Source organism: Bos taurus, chromosome 6, assembly GCF_002263795.3.
Source record: "Bos taurus isolate L1 Dominette 01449 registration number 42190680 breed Hereford chromosome 6, ARS-UCD2.0, whole genome shotgun sequence".
NCBI lineage: Eukaryota > Metazoa > Chordata > Mammalia > Artiodactyla > Bovidae > Bos > Bos taurus.
Genome location: NC_037333.1, coordinates 84,991,049 through 85,014,760, shown reverse-complemented (window position 1 = coordinate 85,014,760; position 23,712 = coordinate 84,991,049). Strand labels below are relative to the sequence as shown.

At 39.6% G+C, this 23,712-nt stretch overlaps 1 protein-coding gene across 1 annotated transcript in view; it reads left to right on the top strand.

Annotated features, from left to right (window-relative positions):
* The window catches only part of LOC782370 (UDP-glucuronosyltransferase 2A3), a 57,913-nt gene extending 48,422 nt beyond the window's left edge, over positions 1-9,491 (top strand). The window contains 3 exon segments of the mRNA XM_015471669.3: positions 3,737-3,824; positions 9,078-9,146; positions 9,149-9,491. Of these exon segments, the coding sequence (XP_015327155.2) occupies positions 3,737-3,824; positions 9,078-9,146; positions 9,149-9,300 (309 nt within the window). The 3' untranslated portion in view covers positions 9,301-9,491.
* The last annotated feature ends 14,221 nt before the right edge of the window (positions 9,492-23,712 follow it).

The following is a 23,712-nucleotide window of genomic DNA, read 5'->3' as shown; positions in this document are numbered from 1 at the left end:
AATACATTATTGTGGTAATCATTCGTGATGCTCAACAAATATGCCAGATATTTGACAACAATAATGCCCTTAGTCCTTGAGTTTAGCACAATTGTGCAAAACTCTCTGACCAATAAAAATGAGCTGAAGTGGCATGTATCACTTCCAGGTCCAACACATAATTGTTAGGTCCAGATACTCCAGGGGCTTCCCCAGTGGCTCAGTGGTAAAGAATCTGCCAACAATGCAGGGGCTACAGGAGACTTGGGTTCGATTCCTGGGTTGGGAAGATCTCCTGGAGGAGGGTATGGCAACCCACTCCAGTGTTCTTGCCTGGAGAATCCAATGGCAGGCTACAGTCCATAGGGTCGCAAAGAATCAGACACGACTGAAGCGACTTAGCTCACCACATACTCCAGACTTCTCTTTTCCTTTGTGATGTCAACAGGATGTGTCCCAACATGGCTACTCTGTCGACCTGTTGTTGTTCAGTTGCTAAGTCCTGTCAATCTCTTTGCAACCCTGTGGAATGCACCATGCCAAGCTCCTCAAACTATTTCCCAGGGTTTGCTCGAATTGCTGTCCATTGAGTTGATGATGCTATTTACCAACTCATCGTCTTCCAGCCCCTGCTCCTCCAACCTTTCCAAGCATCAGGCTCTTTTCCAATGAATCAGCTCTTTCCATCAAGTGGCCAATGTATTGGAGCTTTAGCTTCACCATCACTCCTTCCAATGAACTTTCAGGATTGATTTCCTTTAGGATTGACTGGTTTAATCTCCTTGCAGTCCAAGAGGCTCCCAAATCTTCTGCAACATGACAGTCCAAAAGCATCTGTGCTTCAGTGCTCATTCTTATTTGAAGTTCCCTCAAGAATCTGCCTGCAATGCAGGAGACCCAGGTTTGATTCCTGGGTCAGGAAGTCCCATGGAGAAGGAAATGGCAACCCACTTCAGTATTCTTGCCTAGAGAATTCCATGGACAGAGGAGCCTGGCAGGCTACAGTCCATGGGGTCACAAAAATTGGACACACCTTAGCGACTAAACTATCCTTCTTTATGGTCCAACTCTTATATTCATGTATATCTAGTGGAAAAACCATAGCTTTATGTATAAGGACCTTTGTCAGCAAAGTGATGTCTTTGGTTTTTAATACGCTGTCTAGGTTTATCATAGTTTTCCTTCCAGTGAGCACACATCTTTTAATTTCTTGGCTGCAGTCACCATCCTCAGTGATTTTTGGAGCCCAGGAAAATAAAGTCTGTCACAGCTTCTATTTTCTATTTGCCATAAAGTGTTGGGACTGGATGCCATGATCTTAATTGTTTGAATGTTGAGTTTCAAACTTCCTTTTCTACTCTACTTGGTCACCCTCATCAAGAGGCTCTTTAGTTCATTTTCACTTTCTTCAATTAGAGTGGCTGCTATTGTTGTTCAGTCACTAAGTCATGTCTGATTCTTTGCAACCCCATAGACTGCAGCATGCCAGGCTCCTCTGTCCTCCACTATCTCCCAGAGTTTCCTCAGATTCATGTCCATTGAGTCAGTGATGCTATCTAAGCAACTCATTCTTTGCTTCCCTTTCTCCTTTAGCTTTCAATCTTTCCCAGCATCAGAGTCTTTTCCAGTGAGTTGGCTCTTCCCATCAGGTGCTAAAGTATTGGGGCTTCAGTGACAATAAGCAGCCTTGTCATGCTCCTTTACCAATTTGGAACCAGTCAGTTGTTCCATAACTGTTTCTAACTGTTGCTTCTTGACCCTCATACAGGTTTCTCAGGAGATGGATAAGGTGGTCTGTTATTCCCATTTCTTTAAGAATGTTCCACATTTTGTTGTCATCCACACAGTTAAAGGTTTTAACATAGTAGATGAAGCAGGAGTAGTTTTTCTGGAACTCCCTGGCTATCTCTAGAATCCAAGGAACGTTGGCAATTTGATCTCTGGTTCCTCTGCCTCTTCAAAAGCCAACTGGTACAACTGGAGGTTCTCAGTTCACTTATTGCTGAAGCCTAGCTTGAAGGACTTTGAGCATAATGAATGAATACAGTTGTAAGCTCTATAGTAATTATATTGCTACTTTGTTTCTAACTGTGTTTGTGGTAGCTCACACAAAGAGAAAAGCATAAACAATGTAGACTCAATTGAAACTTAGACAACAGAAAAAATGTGAATACCTCAAATGTATGCCTTTATACTGACTGTGACTAGACTGAAAAATAATCTTATTAGCATCCAAAGGCTAATACAAAGTGCAGCACCAGAACTATTTAACTTAAAGTAGAAATCAAAAGTTCTTCATTTGGAGCATTGTGGAGAGAGTGTCAGAATGGAATAATGTGTACTGAATATACTCATTGGCTCTACAAAAAACAAGCTTATCTTAGAAATTTGCCTCTGCCAATTACTGCTCTGTAGTGTTAGACAAATTACTCAACTTTTCTGAGATAGCTTTCTCTTCTGCAAATATATACATGTCTCTGAAGATTATAATATATCTAACTTAAATGATAGCATATTAAAAAGCAGAGACATTACTTTGTCAACAAAGGTCCATCTAGTCAAGGCTATGGTTTTTCCAGTGGTCATGTATGGATGTGAGAGTTGGACTGTTAAGAAAGCTGAGCGCCAAAGAATTGATGCTTTTGAACTGTGGTGTTGGAGAAGACTCTTGAGAGTCCCTTGGACTGCAAGGAGATCCAACCAGTCCATTCTGAAGGAGATCAGCCCTGGGATTTCTTTGGAAGGAATGATGCTAAAGCTGAAACTCCAGTACTTTGGCCACTTCATGCGAAAAGTTGACTCATTGGCAAAGACTCTGATGCTGGGAGGGATTGAGGGCAGGAGGAGAAGGGGACGACAGAGGATGAGATGGCTGGATGGCATCACTGACTCGATGGATGTGAGTTTGAGTGAACTCTGGGAGATGGTAATGGACAGGGAGGCCTGGCGCGCTGCAATTCATGGGGTCACAAAAAGTCGGACACGACTGAGCGGCTGAACTGAACTGAACCCAAGAATCCTCAAATTGATTAACTTTTGAAAAATTTGTCCAAATTTAAAGGTTTCTTTCAATTTACAGTTATTACAAAATATTGACTATATTCCCTGTGTTGAACAACAGATCTTTGAGTCTGTCTTTTACACAACAGTTTGTGCCTCCCACTTCCCCTTACTCATATATCACTCCTACCCCCTATCTTGCTGACAATCACTAGTTCTCTGTATCTGTGAGTCTGAGTGAAAAATCAATTATTTCAACAGATTTATGCCAAACTAAGGGATTGAATAAATAAGCAAAAGTCTCCCAAAAAGGAAAAATCCTAGAGAGATAATATAACTGGTAAATTCTATTAAACTATTAAAAAATTAAATAATTAAACTAATCCTTTTCAAATCTTTAAAAAAAAATTAAGAGAAACATTTACTAAATAATTTCACGAGATCAGATTCACCCTGATACAAAGGCCAGATAAAGGTACAGATCTCACTCTGGTACAGATTGCCTTTTTATTCTTTATCTCCTAAATGAGAATTAATCTGATGATGACAGCATAATGATTAATATTTTTGCAAGCACTTGAAAATATGTCTATAAGGTAAATATTTAAAAACATTCATTGCTTGCATAGGGCCTCAGTTTGCTTGTGTATTACTTGGAGTTATTGAATCAAATTAATTCTAGGTTAGCTGGCTTCCTCTGAGAGGATGTGAAAAACCTAAAAATCTTCTAATAGTATAAAGACATTTGTCTTAACAGGTTCTGTGAAGATACACAGGAAAGAAACCAGAAATATTAGGAGCCAATACCTAGCTATATGAATGGATTCTACAGAATGATCTTCTTGGTAAGACCAAAGAAAAGAATACTAAATAGAACTGAATGAGGGATAATGTGAACAATTGCTTAATAACAAATAAGTTCAACAAATTTGCATTCAAAATAAGCAAAAAAAAATTTTTTTTGTCTTCTTCACATTTCTTCTAGAGAAAAAAATATTCATGACACTTGCTAAGACTGTAAGGCACACTTTATTCAAGATCATGATAAATATTGAAGGTCAGGAAGGGCGGTAGTGAGGAGATACCCCTCGTCCAAGGTAAGGAGCAATGGCTGCGCTTTGCTGGAGCAGCCGTGAAGAGATACCCCATGCCCAAGGTAAGAGAAACCCAAGTAAGACGGTAGGTGTTGCAAGAGGGCATCAGAGGGCAAACACATTGAAACCATACTCATAGAAAACTAGTCAATCTAATCATACTAGGACCACAGCATTGTCTAACTCAGTGAAACTAAGCCATGCCCGTGGGGCAACCCAAGACGGGTGGGTCATGGTGGAGAGATTTGACAGAATGTGGTCCACTGGAGAAGGGAATGGCAAACCCCTTCACTATTCTTGCCTTGAGAACCCCATGAACAGTATGAAAAGGCAAAATGATAGGTTACTGAAACAGAAACTCCCCAGGTCAGTAGGTGCCCAATATGCTACGGGAGATCAGTGGAGAAATAACTCCAGAAAGAATGAAGGGATGGAGCCAAAGCAAAAACAATACCCAGATGTGGATGTGACTGGTGATAGAAGCAAGGTCCGATGTTGTAAGGAGCAATATTGCATAGGAACCTGGAATGTCAGGTCCATGAATCAAGGCAAATTGGAAGTGGTCAAACAAGAGATGGCAAGACTGAATGTCGACATTCTAGGAATCAGCAAACTGAAATGGACTGGAATGGGTGAATTTAACTCAGATGACCATTATATCTACTACTGTGGGCAGGAATTCCTCAGAAGAAATGGAGTGGCCATCATGGTCAACAAAAGAGTCCGAAATGCAGTACTTGGATGCAATCTCAAAAACAACAGAATGATCTCTGTTCATTTCCAAGGCAAACCATTCAATATCACAGTAATCCAAGTCTATGCCCCAACCAGTAATGCTGAAGAAGCTGAAGTTGAATGGTTCTATGAAGACCTGCAAGACCTTTTAGAACTAACACCCAAAAAAGATGACCTTTTCATTATAGGGGACTGGAATGCAAAAGTAGGAAGTCAAGAAACACCTGGAGTAACAGGCAAATTTGGCCTTGGAATACGGAATGAAGCAGGGCAAAGACTAATAGAGTTTTGCCAAGAAAATGCACTGGTCATAACAAACACCCTCTTCCAACAACACAAGAGAAGACTCTATACATGAACATCACCAGATGGTCAACACCGAAATCAGATTGATTATATTCTTTGCAGCCAAAGATGGAGAAGCTCTATTCAGTCAGCAAAAACAAGACCAGGAGCTGGCTGTGGCTCAGGTCATGAACTCCTTATTGCCAAATTCAGACTTAAATTGAAGAAAGTAGGGAAAACCACGAGACCATTCAGGTATGACCTAAATCAAATCCTTTATGATTATACAGTGGAAGTGAGAAATAGATTTAAGGGCCTAGATCTGATAGATAGAGTGCCTGATGAACTATGGAATGAGGTTCATGACATTGTACAGGAGACAGGGATCAAGACCATTCCCATAGAAAAGAAATGCAAAAAAGCAAAATGGCTGTCTGGGGAGGCCTTACACATAGCTGTGAAAAGAAGAGAAGCGAAAAGCAAAGGAGAAAAGGAAAGATATAAACATCTGAATGCAGAGTTTCAAAGAATAGCAAGAAGAGATAAGAAAGCCTTCTTCGGTGATCAATGCAAAGAAATAGAGGAAAACAACAGAATGGGAAAGACTAAGGATCTCTTCAAGAAAATCAGAGATACCAAAGGAACATTTCATGCAAAGATGGGCTTGATAAAGGACAGAAATGGTATGGACCTAACAGAAGCAGAAGATATTAAGAAGAGATGGCAAGAATACAGAGAAGAACTGTACAAAAAAGATCTTCACGACCCAGATAATCACGATGGTGTGATCACTGACCTAGAGCCAGACATCCTGGAATGTGAAGTCAAGTGGACCTTAGAAAGCATCACTACGAATAAAGCTAGTGGAGGTGATGGAATTCCAGATGAGCTATTGCAAATCCTGAAAGATGATGCTGTGAAAGTGCTGCACTCAATATGCCAGCAAATTTGGAAAACTCAGCAGTGGCCACAGGACTGGAAAAGGTCAGTTTTCATTCCAATTCCAAAGAAAGGCAAGGCCAAAGAATGCTCAAACTACCTCACAATTGCACTCATCTCACACACCAGTAAAATAATGCTCAAAATTCTCCAAGCCAGGCTTCAGCAATATGTGAACCATGAACTTACAGATGTTCAAGCTGGTATTAGAAAAGGCAGAGGAACCAGAGATCAAATTGCCAACATCCCCTGGATCATAGAAAAAGCAAGAGAGTTCCAGAAAAACATGTATTTCTGCTTTATTGACTATGCCAAAGCCTTTGACTGTGTGGATCACAATAAACTGTGGAAAATTCTGAAAGAGATGGGAATACCAGACAACCTGATCTGCCTCTTCAGAAATTTGTATGCAGGTCAGGAAGCAACAGTTAGAACTGGACATGGAACAACAGACTGGTTGCAAATAGGAAAAGGAGTACGTCAAGGCTGTATATTGTCATCCTGTTTATTTAATTTACATGCAGAGTACATCATGAGGAACCCTGGACTGGAAGAAACACAAGCTGGAATCAAGATTGCTGGGAGAAATATCAATAACCTCAGATATGCAGATGACATCACCCTTATGGCAGAAAGTGAAGAGGAACTCAAAAGCCTCCTGATGAAAGTGAAAGTGGAGAGTGAAAAAGTTGGCTTCAAGCTCAACATTCAGAAAACGAAGATCATGGCATCCGTCCCCACCACTTCATGGGAAATAGATGGGGAAACAGTGGAAACAGTGTCAGACTTTATTTTTCTGGGCTCCAAAATCACTGCAGATGGTGACTGCAGCCATGAAATTAAAAGACGCTTACTCCTTGGAAGGAACGTTATGACCAACCTAGATAGCATATTCAAAAGCAGAGACATTACTTTGTCAACAAAGGTTCGTCTAGTCAAGGCTATGGTTTTTCCTGTGGTCATGTATGGATGTGAGAGTTGGACTGTGAAGAAGGCTGAGTGCTGAAGAACTGATGATTTTGAACTGTGGTGTTGGAGAAGACTCTTGAGAGTCCCTTGGACTGCAAGGAGATCCAACCAGTCCATTCTGAAGATCAGCCCTGGGCTTTCTTTGGAAGGAATGATGCTGAAGCTGAAACTCCAGTACTTTGGCCACCTCATGTGAAGAGTTGACTCACTGGAAAAGATTCTGATGCTGCGAGGGATTGGGGTCAGGAGGAGAAGGGGACGACAGAGGATGAGATGGCTGGATGGCATCACTGACTCAATGGACGTGAGTCTCAGTGAACTCCGGGTGTTGGTGATGGACAGGGAGGCCTGGCGTCCTGGGATTCATGGGGTCACAAAGAGTCGGACACCACTGAGTGACTGATCTGGCCTGATCATGATAAATGTAGTTACTACTACAGTAAGTTGGAGAGATTGGATTCAACTGAGTAAAAAAGGAAAAGTGGTCAAAGTGTAGAGTAGGGAGTCACTGGGTAGAAAATTACTAAGAGGAAACATCAGAGATTTGGGTTATTCAGCTGCTCTGTCGTGTCTGACTCTTTGTGACCACATGGACTGCAGCATGCCAGGTTTCCTTGACCATGATGTCTTTCATCATATCTTGGAGTTGCTCAAAGTTTACTCCCTTCTCTGGTGGCTTATATGGTAAAGAATCTGCCTGTAATGTAGGAGACCTGGGTTCAATCCTTGGTTTGGGAAGATCCCCTGGAGAAGGGAATGGCAACACACTGCAGTTCTTGCCTGGAGAATTTTATGGATACAGGAGCTTGATAGGGCTACAGTCCAAGGGGTTGCAAAGAGTTGTACTGATTGACTGAATGACTGACACCGAGAAGGGGACTCTGGCAAAAAGCAACCTAATTAGATGCATGCTTAATGCAGGCCAGGGTGGAGGATGGTGAAGGATGAATCAACAGCGGAAAAGGTGATCAAATATCAAGGTTGGAGGAGTCTAGCTAAACTGACTCAGTAGGATGCTTGCTAAAATTGAGTAATGCAGGGATTAACAATCAACCTTCCAAATCAGGACCTGCTTGAGAAGAGAGTTCAGAAGAGCCTGACTAGACTTTGGGCAAGGACAGAATCTTTATCAAGCTTTAACATAAATATGAAATTTATAATTATCCCATTTATGATGCAAACTCTCCCACTTCAGCATCAGGGTAAAGGAAAATACATTTAAATCAGGTTCTCATTAACTTTTGTACAGAATACTGCAGGATTCTTCTGACTGACTGTATCCATTCTCTCCCACCTCTCTGCACTCTCCCCACAGTACGTATCTGGGGAAAAAAATCTGAAACACCATTTTATCATCTATCATATTATAAATGCTTCCATATTCCTATGGGCTTCCCTGGTGGCTCAGTTGGTAAAGGATCCACTTACAATGTGGGAGACTGGGTTCAGTCCCTGGGTGGGGAAGATTGCCTGAAGGAGGGCATGGCTACCCACTCCAGTATTCTGCCCTGGAGAATTCCATGGATTGTATAGTCCATGGGGTCACAGAGTCGGACATGACCGAGTGACCAGATTGCTATAAATTCAAATACAAAATCCTGTTTCCTTAAACATATATTTCATGAACTTGCACTAGTTGATCTTTCTAGCCTGTGATGCCAACATTCTCTCATTGAAACCCTGCATATCTCACCTTCAATTTCCCATTCACACAAGCATTTGTTTACTTAAATTCCTCCATTCTTGTTTATTAAAGTATCCTCACCCCAACAACCTGTCCAGTGGCAAGTACTCTCCACACTTAACTCTACACAAAACTTTCAGAGGTTGTGGAATTACTTAACTGCTGGAATTACTAATTGATGCTTAGCCAATCGATTATTGCCTTCTTTGGAGCTTATAGGAATTTATATATGGCCTCATGGCACAGAGTTATATAGAAGATGTTACCTAATTGAATTAATGATTTATACAGGTGCCATGATTTTCTGTTTGTGGAACTATTACCATTTAAACACTTGTGTGTGTGTGTGTATATATATATATATATATATATTTTTTTTTTTTCCTTTTTAGGCCATCCCAAAACCAGAGCTTTTATCACTTACTATGGAACCAATGGGATATATGAAGCTGTTTACCATGGGTCTCTATGGTGGGAATTCTCTTGTTGGGTGATCAGCTTGATAATGTTGCTTGAGTAAAAGCCAAAGGGACAGCTGTTGAATTAGTCTTGCATAGAATGATGAGTTCTGATCTGATTAATGCTTTGAATGAAGTTATTAACAACCTTATGTAGTATAGGATGTATATTTTTCTGAGAAGCATCAGTATTTTAAAAGGAGTAATTCATTTCATTCAGTTAAATTTAGTACTTTTACATAATCTCCAGGACATAGTTAAAATCAAATGGAATTGTTTGGTATGTCTCAACTTCTGTGAAAGCATTTAGATTCACTACTGTTACTGGATATTAGATTCCAACCTCAAAGAAATTTATTTAAAGAAACTAAGCTATTTTTAAAGGAACATATTTTTTCATTGTTAATATTTATTTTTTAAAAGATATTACCATTGTAAAGAATGTAGGTAATATGACAAAAATATAGAAAAATAAAAATGAAAAAAAGTCACTTAACTCACCTCATGTAGTTATAACCAATTACCAGTATAGAAATATTAGTTTAGATATTTTTGTGCTAGTTTATAAATAGAAAAGAAAAAAGAAATAATTATAAAAATGGAATAATGCTACTTAATAATTATTTAAAATATTCTATATTGACATATTTAAATTAAAGGAAGAGAAAGTTCATGAAGTAAAATGGAGAGATACAAATGGAAACATAGACTAACCCAGCCTCACTATTCCCTAAGGTCAATAATTAGTTGCTATCCATGAACAAAAACATCTTTGAGAGATCTAAAGTCCACTTATGATATTTCAGCAACACTGTGGAACAAAGAAAAAAAAAAACACAAACAAACCTGAGAATAGTCACACAGTTCAGAATGAAGAAGACAGCTTGCTCATGGCTGCATCATCATATTCTCAAGCCAGCATTGCTTAGCTCCAAGAGAGAACTTCACAGCTAGGAAGAATTCCTCTAGGAACCTAGCAAGGAAGAGTGAGTTGAATGACCAGCTTTTAAAGCCTTTTGGGGCACATAAATGGAAAAAAAAAAAACAAACCCTAAATATTTATGAAGTCACAAAGAACTGAAATAGCCACAGGAGTCCTGAGAAATAAGAATGAAGCTGGAAGCATGCCACCTCTTATTTTAAACTCTATTACAAAACTATAGAAAATTTTAAAATATGGTATTATCATAAAAAACATATAGATGAATGAATAGGATTACAAACTTTACCTCTAAAATTGAATAATATTTGACAAAAAACCCAAAAACACTTAATAGGAAAATGGTCATCTCTTCTATGAATAGTACTGAGGAAACTCGATAATAATATGGAGGAAAATGAAACTTGGACCTTTATATTACATCAGCAAGGGAACATTTCATGCAAAGATGGGCACAATAAAGGATAGAAATGGTATGGACCTAACAGAAGCAGAAGATATTAAGAAGAGGTGTCAAGAATACACAAAAACAATACAAAAAAGATCTTCATGACCCAGATAACACAGTGGTGTGATCACTCACCTAGAGATAGATATTCTGGAATGAGAGGTCAAATGGGCCTCAGGAAACATTACTATGAACAAAATTAGTGGAGATGAAGGAATTCTGGTTGAGCTATTTCAAATTCTAAAAGATGATGCTGTGAAAGTGCTGCACTCGATATGCCAGCACATTTGAAAAACTCAGCAGTGGCCACAGGACTGGAAAAGGTCAATTTTCATTCCAATTCCAAAGAAAAGCAATGCCAAAGAATATTCAAACTACTGCACAATTGCACTCATCTTACACACTAGCAAACTAATGCTCAAAATTCTCCAAGCCAGGCTCAACACTATGTGAACTATGAAACTACAGGTGTTCAAGCTGGATTTAGAAAAGGCAGAGGAACCAGAGATCAAATTGCCAACATCCGCTGGATCATGAAAAAAGCAAGAGAGTTCTAGAAAAACATCTATTTCTGCCTTAATGACTATGCCAAAGCTTTTGACTGTGTGGATCAAAACAGACTGTGGAAAACTCTTCAAGAGATGGGAATATGAGACCACCTGACCTGCCTCTTGAGAAACCTATATGCAGGTCAGGAACTGGACATAGAACAGACTGGTTCCAAATAGGAAAAGGAGAACATTAAGGCTGTATATTGTCATCCTGCTTATTTAACTTATATGCAGAGTATATCATGAGAAACACTGGGCTGGAGGAAGCACAAGCTGGAATCAAGATTGCTGGGAGAAATATCAATAACTTCAGATATGCAGATGACACCACCCTTATGGCAGAAAGTGAAGAAGAACTAAAGAGCCTCTTGACGAAAGTGAAAGAGAAGAGTGAAAATGTTGGCTTAAAGCTCCACATTCAGAAAACTAAGATCATGGCATCTGGTCCCATCACTTCATGGCAAATAGATGGGGAAACAGTGGCTGACTTTATTTTTCTGGGCTCCAAAATCACTGCAGATGGTGATTGCAGCCATGAAATTAAAAGATGCTTACTCCTTGGAAGGAAAGTTATGACCAACCTAGACAGCATATTAAAAAGCAGAGACATTACTTTGCCAACAAAGGTCTGTCTAGTCAAGGTTATGGTTTTTCCAGTAGTCATGCATGTATGGATGTGAGAGTTGGACTATAAAGAATGCTGAGCACTGAAGAATTGATGCTTTTGAACTGTGGTGCTGGAGAAGACTCTTGAGAGTCCCTTGGACTGCAAGGAGATCCAACCAGTCCATTCTGAAGGAGATCAGTCCTGGGTGTTCATTGAAAGAACTGATGTTGAAGCTGAAATTCCAATACTTTGGCCATCTGATATGAAGAGCTGACTCATTGGAAAAGACCCTGATGCTGGAAAAGATTGAGGGCAGGAGGAGAAGGGGACAACAGAGGATGAAACGGCTGGATGGCATCACCGACTCGATGCACATGAATTTGGGTAAACTCTGGTAGTTGCTGATGGACAGGGAGGTCTGGCGTGCTGCAATTCATGGGGTCACAAAGAGTCGGACACGACTGAGTGACTGAACTGAACTGAACTGAAGCACGAATGCTTCTTAAGATCTAATTCATGTAATCAAAGCAATAACTTACCCTAGTGCCGGGGTCCTGCCCCGGCTGATCCAGGGTATTCGAAGTGGGGACGGCGTCAGTGACCTATTTATTTAAATATTTTATCAAAGATATAAAGAGTAATAGGATGAGGATAGCTCAGTAGGAAAATTCAGTGGAGAAAAGAGGCTGAGTAGCTTGGTTTACGCGGGAGACCAATAAAACTTCAAGACAAGAGGTTTGCACCACTTACGTAGGCCGCAGGCGTCCTTCCGTTCTCCCGAAGGAGAGGAGACACTGAGGCCTCCCCGGTCAGATCTTAGAAGCCCAGGCATAATTAATAAGCATGGCGGGTTCTGCACTCCAGATGGAGACTCAACCAGAGTGAGAGAGAGAGCGACATGGGGAGACCAGTATTTCGAGAAACTGATCCCAATTCTTTATTTTCCATGGTCTACTTTTATACACTGAGATGTTATGCAAAAGTCACGTGGGGACAGCAGTCCTGACTTTTATTAAAGTCAGGTGCTTCACACAAATGTATACAGAGGTCTTAGGGGTGTTACATCATCTTCTGGCCAGGGGGGGCCTGCTGACAATTTACGACCCTCTCCTTGTGACAACGGTTAGTCAACCAGGACACTTATTTCTCCAGGGGTGATTATGCTCAACATCACTCATTATCAGAGAAATGCAAATCAAAACCACTATGAGGTACCATTTCACACCAGTCAGAATGGCTGCGATCCAAAAGTCTACAAGCAATAAATGCTGGACAGGGTGTGGAGAAAAGGGAACCCTCTTACACTGTTGGTGGGAATGCAAACTAGTACAGCCACTATGGAGAACAGTGTGGAGATTCCTTAAAAAACTGGAAATAGAACTGCCTTATGATCCAGCAATCCCACTGCTGGGCATACACACTGAGGAAACCAGAAGGGAAAGAGACACGTGTACCCCAATGTTCATCGCAGCACTGTTTATAATAGCCAGGACATGGAAGCAACCTAGATGTCCATCAGCAGATGAATGGCTAAGAAAGCTGTGGTACATATACACAATGGAGTATTACTCAGCCATTAAAAAGAATACATTTGAATCAGTTCTAATGAGGTGGATGAAACTGGAGCCTATTATACAGAGTGAAGTAAGCCAGAAGGAAAAACACCAATACAGTATACTAACACATATATATGGAATTTAGAAAGATGGTAACGATAACCCTGTATACGAGACAGCAAAAGAGACACTGATGTATAGAACAGTCTTATGGACTCTGTGGGAGAGGGAGAGGGTGGGAAGATTTGGGAGAATGGCATTGAAACATGTGAAACGTCATGTATGAAACGAGATGCCAGTCCAGGTTCAATGCACGATGCTGGATGCTTGGGGCTGGTGCACTGGGACGACCCAAAGGGATGGTGTGGGGAGGGAGGAGGGAGGAGAGTTCAGGATGGGGAACACATGTATACTAATTAAATAATTTTCTATTAAAGAAAAAATAAAAAAATTAAAAATTAAAAAAAAAAAAAAATCAGACGCCACCCAAATAAAGTTACATTCCTATAGGGTGAGGGTGTAGTGGGTTTTAGTTAAGGAAAGAATTTACTTAGCCTAAGGTCTAATGTGATTAATATCAAAGGTTAATACTTATTTCTTCTATATATTCATTAATGGGTATAAGGGCAGGGGATGTGGAGACTTAGCAACAAACATTGGCTCAACAAATGAAAAACCCTTCACCAATACAATTTCTAATCAGCCCATTATACTTATACTAATAGTTTTCTAACTTTTCTAAGGAACCTGTTTTTAGAAGGTTTAAAGCATCTCGTGCCTCTCACGGTTGGGAGGCTGTGAGCAATCACATGTGGCCGGACAAGCCTGTCAGGCAGGCTAGAGAACCTTCAGAGGAGTTTGTAGGTTAAAACACTCTTATCACGTCCAGGAATTATTATTAACTGGAGCTCTAAGTTAACTCCTTCTCCGAAAGAGGTGGTGGGGGACAGGCCCTCGTAAAGTCAGAGGTGTAGGTGAGAGCACAAAGTAGTAAAGTAGGCAGGCTCTGGTTATGGGGGTAGATGCTGGAGGATTTCCAGGGGGACTCCTGAGGCTCGATCCCGCCTTTGCGTATGTCGAGCCTCCTTCCTCATGACCTTTGCCACGGGCGGAGTACCTCACTCTGGCCCCCAACATCCTAGTGTTTAATCAGTTATTCTCATGATAAAATAATCATTCCTATAATAGTCTTTTAAAATCATAATTTAATCTTTGGCCATTTTATGCCAAATTAAAGCTATCCCTTCACTTTTTCATAATGTAAAATGATGTTAACATAAAGGAGTTCAATTAAACTCAAGGTTTAGATACCTTGTTCCTGAATTTTCTGAGTTTATTCATAAAAGGGGACATGTGTCAGCATAAAGCTAAAAATTATCCCTTTGATGTATTATAATTCAGCTGAGAGAACTCCTTTATAAATTTCTGTTCTTAACAAGTCAAGAAATAAGTGATGGGTGCCTGCCTGTTCAAGGAATAACATGAAACAGCTGGAAGTAAGGCTAGAAAATGGTCTTGTTTGCAAAAGCCTCTTTGCAATAATTGTAGACTCAGAAAACAGAAAATTGATAATAATAATTATAATGTTAATCCACAAAGTTTTAGTTTTCTTTAGCCAATAAAATTTAGTCCATTGAGAAGGAGGAGGTCATATCAGACAATTCCCAGAGACTGCTCATCCACAACTAAGGGTTTTTTTTTTTTTTTTTGATGGAGGTATTAGATGGTTATATCAAAGAAATACAACAGTTACAATAATACAAAAATTTGAATTTAGTAAAGAGATATAAAGACTTTGAATCTGAAAGGATCCTTGGGTGTGAATACATAGAAATGTTTAGTTTTTAAGGCAAGCAAAAATAAACCTTACAAAAATTAGTCATACTTTTCTTATACATAAAGTAGATTTTTTTATTAGTACCTTGTTTGAAAGATGTACTACTTCATTGTGCCCTTCATTTGATTTTATATTTAATGAAGTTTCCTACTGTAGTAAATTAAAAATGGTTATATTTATTTTGTAATTCCTCTCACCAAATGGTGAAAGCTAATTTTCCACCCCTGAGTTTGGACTTCCTTCATGACTTGCCTTTAAACACAGTAGAAGCTGGCAGAAGTTAACACTGCATGACTTCCAAACCTAGTCCTAGAACTTCCAAACAAGCTGGTCTGGGATTCTGCGATCATTTGAAAAACCCAAGTTTGTTGGTTGGAAGACAGGAATAAAAGCTTCCTACTAATTTGCCAAACTGCAGCCATGTGACTGATGCTGTCTTGGATCATTCTGCCCCAGCCAAGCTGATAACTAACTGGAGCTTCAAGAGTAAGCCCAGGAAATCTGCAGAGAGGATATATTTCCCTGAAACCAGCCCAAATTGCTGGTCCAGAGTATCATGAGCAAATGATATGGTGCTGTTTTAACCGCAAGTTTAATAATGGTTGATTATATAGCAATAAATAACAGAGCCATTATGATTTATGAAAAATGCAGGGCATATACAGCTCATTAAACAAAAAAGCCCAAAGGATATTAATATAGTGGATTAATGTCACTCCACTATAGAGCAAGGTCCAAAGCGTCAAAGACCTCTATGTTACTTGTACAAACTCTCTGTAATGGTTGATAGATGTTCACTGAGAGCCTATTACATTTCTATTGCTCTCTATTCTTAACAAAATCTTTTAAAATTCATATATTATGCATATATTGATCAGTTTAGTTCAGTTCAGTCGCTCAGTTGTGTCCGACTCTTTGTGACCCCATGAATTGCAGCATGCCAGGCTTCCCTGGCCATCACCAACTCCCGGAGTTCACCCAAATCCATGTCCATCGAGTTGGTGATGCCATCCAGCCATCTCATCCTCTGTTGTCCCCTTCTCCTCCTGCCCCAAATCCCTCCCACCATCAGAGTCTTTGCCAATGAGTCAACTCTTGCATGAGGCGGCCAAAGTATTGGAATTTCAACTTTAGCATCATTCCTTCCGAAGACACCCTGGGCTGATCTCCTTTAGAATGGACTGGTTGGATCTCCTTGCAGTCCAAGGGACTCTCAAGAGTCTTCTCCAACACCACAGTTCAAAAGCATCAATTCTTTGGCGCTCAGCTTTCTTCACAGTCCAACTCTCACATCCATATATGACCACTGTAAAAACCATCACCTTGACTAGACAGACCTTTGTTGGCAAAGTAATGTCTCTGCTTTTGAATATGCTATCTAGGTTGTTCATAACTTTCTTTCCAAGAAGTAAGCATCTTTAAATTTCATGTCTGCAGTCACCATCTGCAGTGATTTTGGAGCCCAGAAAAATAAAGTCTGACACTGTTTCTACTGTTTCCTCATCTATTTCCCATGAAGTGATGGGACCAGATGCCATGATCTTCGTTTTCTGAATGTTGAGCTTGAAGCCAACTTTTTCACTCTCCTCTTTCACTTTCATCAAGAGGCTTTTTAGTTCCTCTTCAGTTTCTGCCAAAGGGTGGTGTCATCTGCATATCTGAGGTTACTGATACTTCTCCTGGCAATCTTGATTCCAGCTTGTGCTTCTTCCAGCCCAGCATTTCTCATAATGTACTCTGCATATAAATTAAATAAGCAGGTTGACAATATGCAGCCTTGACATACTCCTTTTCCTATTTGGAACCAGTCTGTTGTTCCATGTCCAGTTCTAACTGACACTTTCTAACCTGCATATAGGTTTCTCAAGAGGCAGGTCAGGTGGTCTCATATTCCCATCTCTTTCAGAATTTTCCAGTTTATTGTGATCCAGACAGTCAAAGGCTCTGGCATAGTCAATAAAGCAGAAATACATGTTTCTCTGGAACTCTCTTTCTTTTTCGATGATCCAGAAGATGTTGGCAATTTGATCTCTGGTTCCTCTGTCTTTTCTAAAACCAGCTTGAATATCTGGAAGTTCACAGTTCATGTAATGCTGAAGCCTGGCTTGGAGAATTTTGAGCATTACTTTACTGGTGTGTGAGATGAGTGCAATTGTGTGGTAGTTTGAGCATTCGTTGGCATTGCCTTTCTTAGGGATTGGAATGAAAACTGACCTTTTCCAGTCCTGTGGCCACTGCTGAGTTTTCCAAATGAGCTGGCATATTGAGTGCAGCACTTTCACAGCATCATCTTCCAGGATTTGAAATAGGTCAACTGGAATTCCATCACCTCCACTAGCTTTGTTTATAGTGATGCTTTCTAAGGCTCACTTGACTTCACATTCCAGGATGTCTGGCTCTAGGTCAGTGATCATACCATCGTAATTATCTTGGACATGAAGATCTTTTTTGTACAGTTCTTCTGTGTATTCTTGCCACCTGTTCTTAATATCTTCTGCTTCTGTTAGGTCCATACCATTTCTGTCCTTTATCGAGCCCATCTTTGCATGAAATATTCCCTTGGTATCTCTAATTTTTTTGAAGAGATCTCTAGTCTTTCCCATTCTGTTGTTTTCCTCTGTTTCTTTGCATTGATTGCTGAGGAAGGCTTTCTTATCTCTCTTTGCTATTCTTTGGAACTCTGCATTCAGATGTTTATATCTTTCCTTTTCTCCTTTACTTTTCACTTCTCTTCTTTTCACAGCTATTTGTAAGGCCTCCCCAGACAGCCATTTTGCTTTTTTTCATTTCTTTTCCATGGGGTTGGTCTTGATCCCTGTCTTTTGTATAATGTCACAAACCTCATTCCATAGTTCATCAGGCACTCCCTCTATCAGATCGAGTGATACCTAGATCTAAATGTATTTTAACAAACTCAAAGAAAGTAATATTGCTTTTCAAATTCTACAGGAAAATACATTAAATAAAAAATTGACCTACCTAGTGTTCCACTGGATTAAGATGACACACAGATACCCCAGGACTGTGATAACTGTGAAATTTTTACTATTTTCAGTCAAGGTGAGTTGGGACCATATGATGTTGGAAGAAAAGTTACTAGTGTTTGTGATATATATCAAGCAGTTGATAACCGTGGAAAAGTAGATATTATTAAGAAAATGAAGGTTCATGCTGGTTTCTATAGCATTAGTTCTTTAGAAAATATCATGACAGAATGAGAACTTCAAACCATTTATTAAGGCTAAATGAGAAAGCTAGAAGAGCCCCCTTGGCATCATATAAAAAAATTCTCATCTCTTCCAGAAGGGAAAAAAAAAAAGTATAATTTTAAAATAAGACATTTCCAGTTCTACTTAAATTCCCAAACTGGTTTGAATTTTTTCCAAGATCAGGACAGTAGTTGAAAAAGAGCATAATCTCAAGACATCAGAGAAATAATGTTTGTGAAAATCTTTAATTCCTAGATTCCCTAAACCCTGTGAGTCCCAAGTATTGGCCCACTCTTCTCTGTTAAGGGGTAGCACTTCTCCATTGTTTGAGGAGGATATAGTGTCCTCTACCCCACAGGATACTATGTATCCCTCTCAGGTTTGATCATATCTTCCCTCCTGGCCACAGGCCAATAACCAGGGTTAAGCCCCATTGTATGTAGTCAGGCATATGCTGGACCTACTAGGGAATGAATGATAGTATAACTCAGAAAATTGAAGAATATATCCAATATTTACCAACAGGAACTGAGAAATTTTACATAGAATTATACACTGGGGAATAGAATTAAGGAAAGTAGAACATAATGTTGTACAAAGAAGCATGTTTTTTGGAGCACTGTCTTGGGACATAGGATTTAATAACCGGATTCAGACTCCAGGAGATATTGATAACAGACTACTAGGATGTCTGTAGAAACTTGAAAAAAGTGATGGCCCTTAGGAAATCAAATTGACTGGAAGTCAGTGCCACGGGAAACAATTAAAGAAATCCAAAGGCTTAGAATAATGGATATATTAAGATAGAAATGCTATTTACATTTGAAAAATCTACCACATGATTGCTTATTGAAGTTATATGATGTCTAGTGTGGCTGTCCTTTGAGCGGGTGTTTTGCTGGGAGTTACAAAACTGAGCTCCATGATGCTGCTGCTGCTGCTAGGTCACATCAGTTGTGTCCGACTCTGTGCGACCCCAGAGACGGCAGCCCACCAGCTCCCCCGTCCCTAGGATTCTCCAGGCAAGAACACTGGAGTGGGCTGCCATTTCCTTCTCCAGTTCATGAGAGTGAAAAGTGAAAGTGAAGTCGCTTAGTCATGTCCGACTCTTAGCGACCCCATGGACTGCAGCCTACCAGTCTCCTCTGTCCATGGGATTTCCCAGGCAAGAGTACTGGAGTGGGGTGCCATTGCCTTCTCTGTCCATGATGCTAGTTATAATCAAATCAAAAAATAATAGAGAGTAGGTGATGGCACTCAGTCATCAATAGTCAGGCAGTCACAATGATGACAGTGAACAATAAGGTTAGAGTGGCATCCAGGGAGGCTTACCCTATTAAAAGATATCAATATGGTGATACAGGGTTTCCCAGGTGGCTCTAGTAGTAAAGAACCTGCTTGCCAATGCAGGAGACATAAAAGATAAGTACTGGATCCCTAGGTTGGGAAGATTCCCTGGAAAACGAAATGGCAACCCACTTCAATACTCTTGCCTGGAAAATCCCATTGACAAAGGAGCCTGACAGGCAATAGTCCATAACATCACAAAAAGCTGGACATGACTGAAGCAACTTAGCGTATTAGCATAGTGATAGGTAAAACAAAAAGGCATTTTCCTGTCTATACTTCCAGTACAGTCAATGCATAGGTGCGGGGAGCTGCCCGTGAGAACGGGGTCCTTTGTCCGAAAGACACAGCTCTGGGAGCTGCCTCAGTCCTTGAGGGTTTGCTTGCAAACATAGCTCTCTGTCCCGCCACCCCAGAGATTAGGCGCTTATTTACTGCAGACACCTGGAGTTCTGTGCAAACTTCTCACGCACAGAGAAATGTTATCTGGTGTAAGAAACAATAACAGGGAGCCATTCCCATGCTCTCAGGATTTCTTGTGACTGTTTGTAAGATGTATAGGCCAACCAAGAAAAAAAGTCAACTGTCTTGTCTTTATCACGCTCTTCTGTATAAATATGAGATGCTGAATAAAGTTGGTGTCAGACTGCGTCCCTTCGTCATAGGTATCAGAAAGATGAGGACCATTGCTCCCCTCAAATCATACGCACTTGCCACATATTTAGACCTGAGATTTTTCAAACCTGATTAATTGATAATGAAGAGATTGGGTCCTTTAGAAGAAGAATGCTGTAACATCACAGTAAATGTAAATGTTAATAATAACCTCAGTTCTTTCCCCAGAGGAGGACCACATCCTGAGACAACTGATGTTTTCCTCAATCCCTCACATATATTATTGAATAGATCCCTCACATATATTATTGAATAGATATAGGTTGCCAGTGGCACAAATCCGAATTGCACCCTTGACCTGTGGGATAAGAGTTGTAATACTGGAAAAAGTTGATTAGAAATAATCTGTATTAGGTTCCTAGGACTGTTATAACAAATAACTGCAAACTTTGTAGTTTATAGCAGAAATACATTCTTTCACAGTCCTGGAAGCCAGAAGTTTGAAATCAAAGTGTTGTCAAATCCATTACTTTTTGAGAGTTTTTCCATTCTGTGGCTCTCTACTAGATTCTGTTATTTACTGACAATGCTCCTTGACTGTGGTTTCTTTCAACTCTTGTCTCTGTTTATGTATCCCCTTTCCCTTTGTGTGTCTCTAAAATCCTTCCATTTTTCTTCTCATAGGAATGAAAGTGAATTGTTAGTCTCTCAGTTGTGTCCAACTCTTTGCGACCCCATGGACCGCATCCCGCCAGACTCCTCTGTCCATGGGATTCTCCAGGCAAGATTCTCCAGGCAAGAGTGGGTTGCCATTTCCTTCTCCAGAGGATCTTCCTAACCCAGGGATCAAACCCAGATCTCCTGCATTGCAGGCAGATTCTTTACTGCCTGAGTCAATACTTGTTACTGAATTTAGAGCCTATCCTAATTCCAGAAATAACTTACCTTGATTTCCTTAACTTAATCACAGGCATTATTTTCATTTCAATTCATTTCATTTCAATGCAGTTTTCACAGCATCTGCACCAAAATTACTTTCTATATTAAGAAATCACTTTCTTTGTTCATCCATAAGAAGCAACTCCTTACCTGCTAGTTCTATCAGGAAATTGCTACAATGAATTCAAACGTTCAGGTCCACATCTAATTCAAGTTCTCTAGCTATTTCCATGGCATCTGCAGTTTCTTCCTCTACTGAAATCTTGAACCCCTCAAAATCATCCCTGAGAACTGGAATCAACTTAATTGATTAATCAAGTTAATGTTATATTTTGAACGTTTCTCATGAATCACAAATGTTCTCAATGGCACCTGTAAAGATCAATCCTTTCCCATAACTTTTCAGTAGACTTTACCCAACTCCATCAGAGGGATCACTATCTGAAGCAGTGATAGCCTTACAAAATGTATTCCTTAAATAATAAGACTTGAATGTTGTTATTCTTTGATCCATGTGATGCAGAATGATTGTAATATTAGCAGGCATAAAACGACATTAATCTCATTATAAGATCTCCATTAGAGATCTTGGAAGACCAGCTGTATTGTCAATGAACAGTATATTTTTAAGAAATCTTTGTTTTTCTGAACAGAAGTTCTCAGCACTGGGCTGAAAATATTTAGTAAACCACCTTGTAAAGAGATGCACTGTCATCTTGGTTTTGTTGTTATAAAACACAGGAAAAGTAGATTTTGTGTAATTCTTAAGGAACCTAGGGCTTTTGTAATGATGAATTTTAAGAACATTGGCTTCAGCGTTTAAGTAATCAGCTACTTTGGTCTCTAACCAGAGAGTTGGCATGTCCTCTGAAACTTTAAAAGTCAGTCAGTAACTTCTCCTCTCTAGAGATGAAAGTCCTAAATGACTCCATCTTCCAACATAAGGATCATTTGTCTACATTGCAAATCTGTTGTTTAGTGTAGCCAGTTTCATAAATTATATTAGCTAGATCTTCTGGATAACTTGCTGCAGTTTCTACATCAGCAATTGCTGCTTCACCTTGCACTTTTATGTTATAAATGTTGCTTCTTTCCTTCATCCAAATGAACCAAATTCTGCTAGTTCCAACTTTTATTCTGCAGGATCCTCATGGCTCTTATTCTTATTAGAATTGAAGACAGGGCCTTGCTTTGGATTACGCCTTTGTTTAAGAGAATGTTGTTGCTGATTTGCTATCCTATCCATACCACAGAAACTTTCTTCATATCAACAATGAAGTTATTTCACTTTCTTACCATTTGTGTGCTTACTGGAGTAGCACTTTTTGCTTCCTCCTGGAACTTTTTCTTTGTGAAAATATTCATTCGTTTTGTGCAAGAAACCTAGTTTTGGCCTACCTGTTTTCAATATGCCTTCATCATTAAGTTTTATTATTTCTATCTTTGGATTTAAAATGAGAGACATTTAACTCTTCCTTTCACTTGACACTTAGAGACCATTGTAGGGTTATTAATAGCTTAATTTAAATATTTTTGTATCTATGTGTTCATTGCAGCATTATTTACAATAGCCAGGATAAGAATGCAGGTTCGATGCACGATACTGGATGCTTGGGGCTGGTGCACTGGGATGACCCAGAGGGATGGTATGGGGAGGGAGGAGGGAGGAGGGTTCAGGATGGGGAACATGTGTATACCTGTGGCAGATTCATGTTGATATATGGCAAAACCAATACAATATTGAAAAGTTAAAAAAAAAAAAACTATTAAAAAAAAAAAAGAAGATGTAGTATATAAAAACAATGAAATATTACTCAGCCATAAAGAGGAACAAAAGTGGGTCATTTGTAGAGATGTGGTTGACCTAGAGACTGTAAAATAGAGTGAAGTAAGATAGAAGTAGAAACATAATTTTGTATGTTAATGCATGCATGTGGAATCTAGAAAAATGGTATAGATGAATTTATTGGCAAAACAGAAATAGAAACACAGATGTAGAGAACAAATGTATAGATACCAATGGGGAAGGGGAGGTGGAAGATTGGCATTGACATATATACATTGTTGATACTATGTATAAAATAGATAATTAATGAGAACCTATTATATAGTATAAGGCTTCCCTTGTGGCTCAGACGGTGAAGCATCTGCCTACAATGCAGGAGACCCGGGTTTGATCACTGGGTCGGAAAGTTCCCCTGGAGAAGGAAATGGCAACCCACTCCAGTATTCTTGCCTGGACAATCCCATGGACGGAGGAGCCCGGTAGGCTACAGTCCATGGGGTCGCAAAGAGTCAGACACGACTGAGTGACTTCACTTCACTTCATTATATACTGTAGGAAATTCTACTCATTGCATAGTGGTAACCTAAATGGGAAGGAAATCCAAAATAGAGGGGATATATATATATATATATATATATAGCTGATTTACTTTGCTGTACAGTAGAAACCAATGCATGACTGTAAAGTGACTCTGCTCCAATAAAATTAACTAACAGAAAAGAAGCAGCTATTCA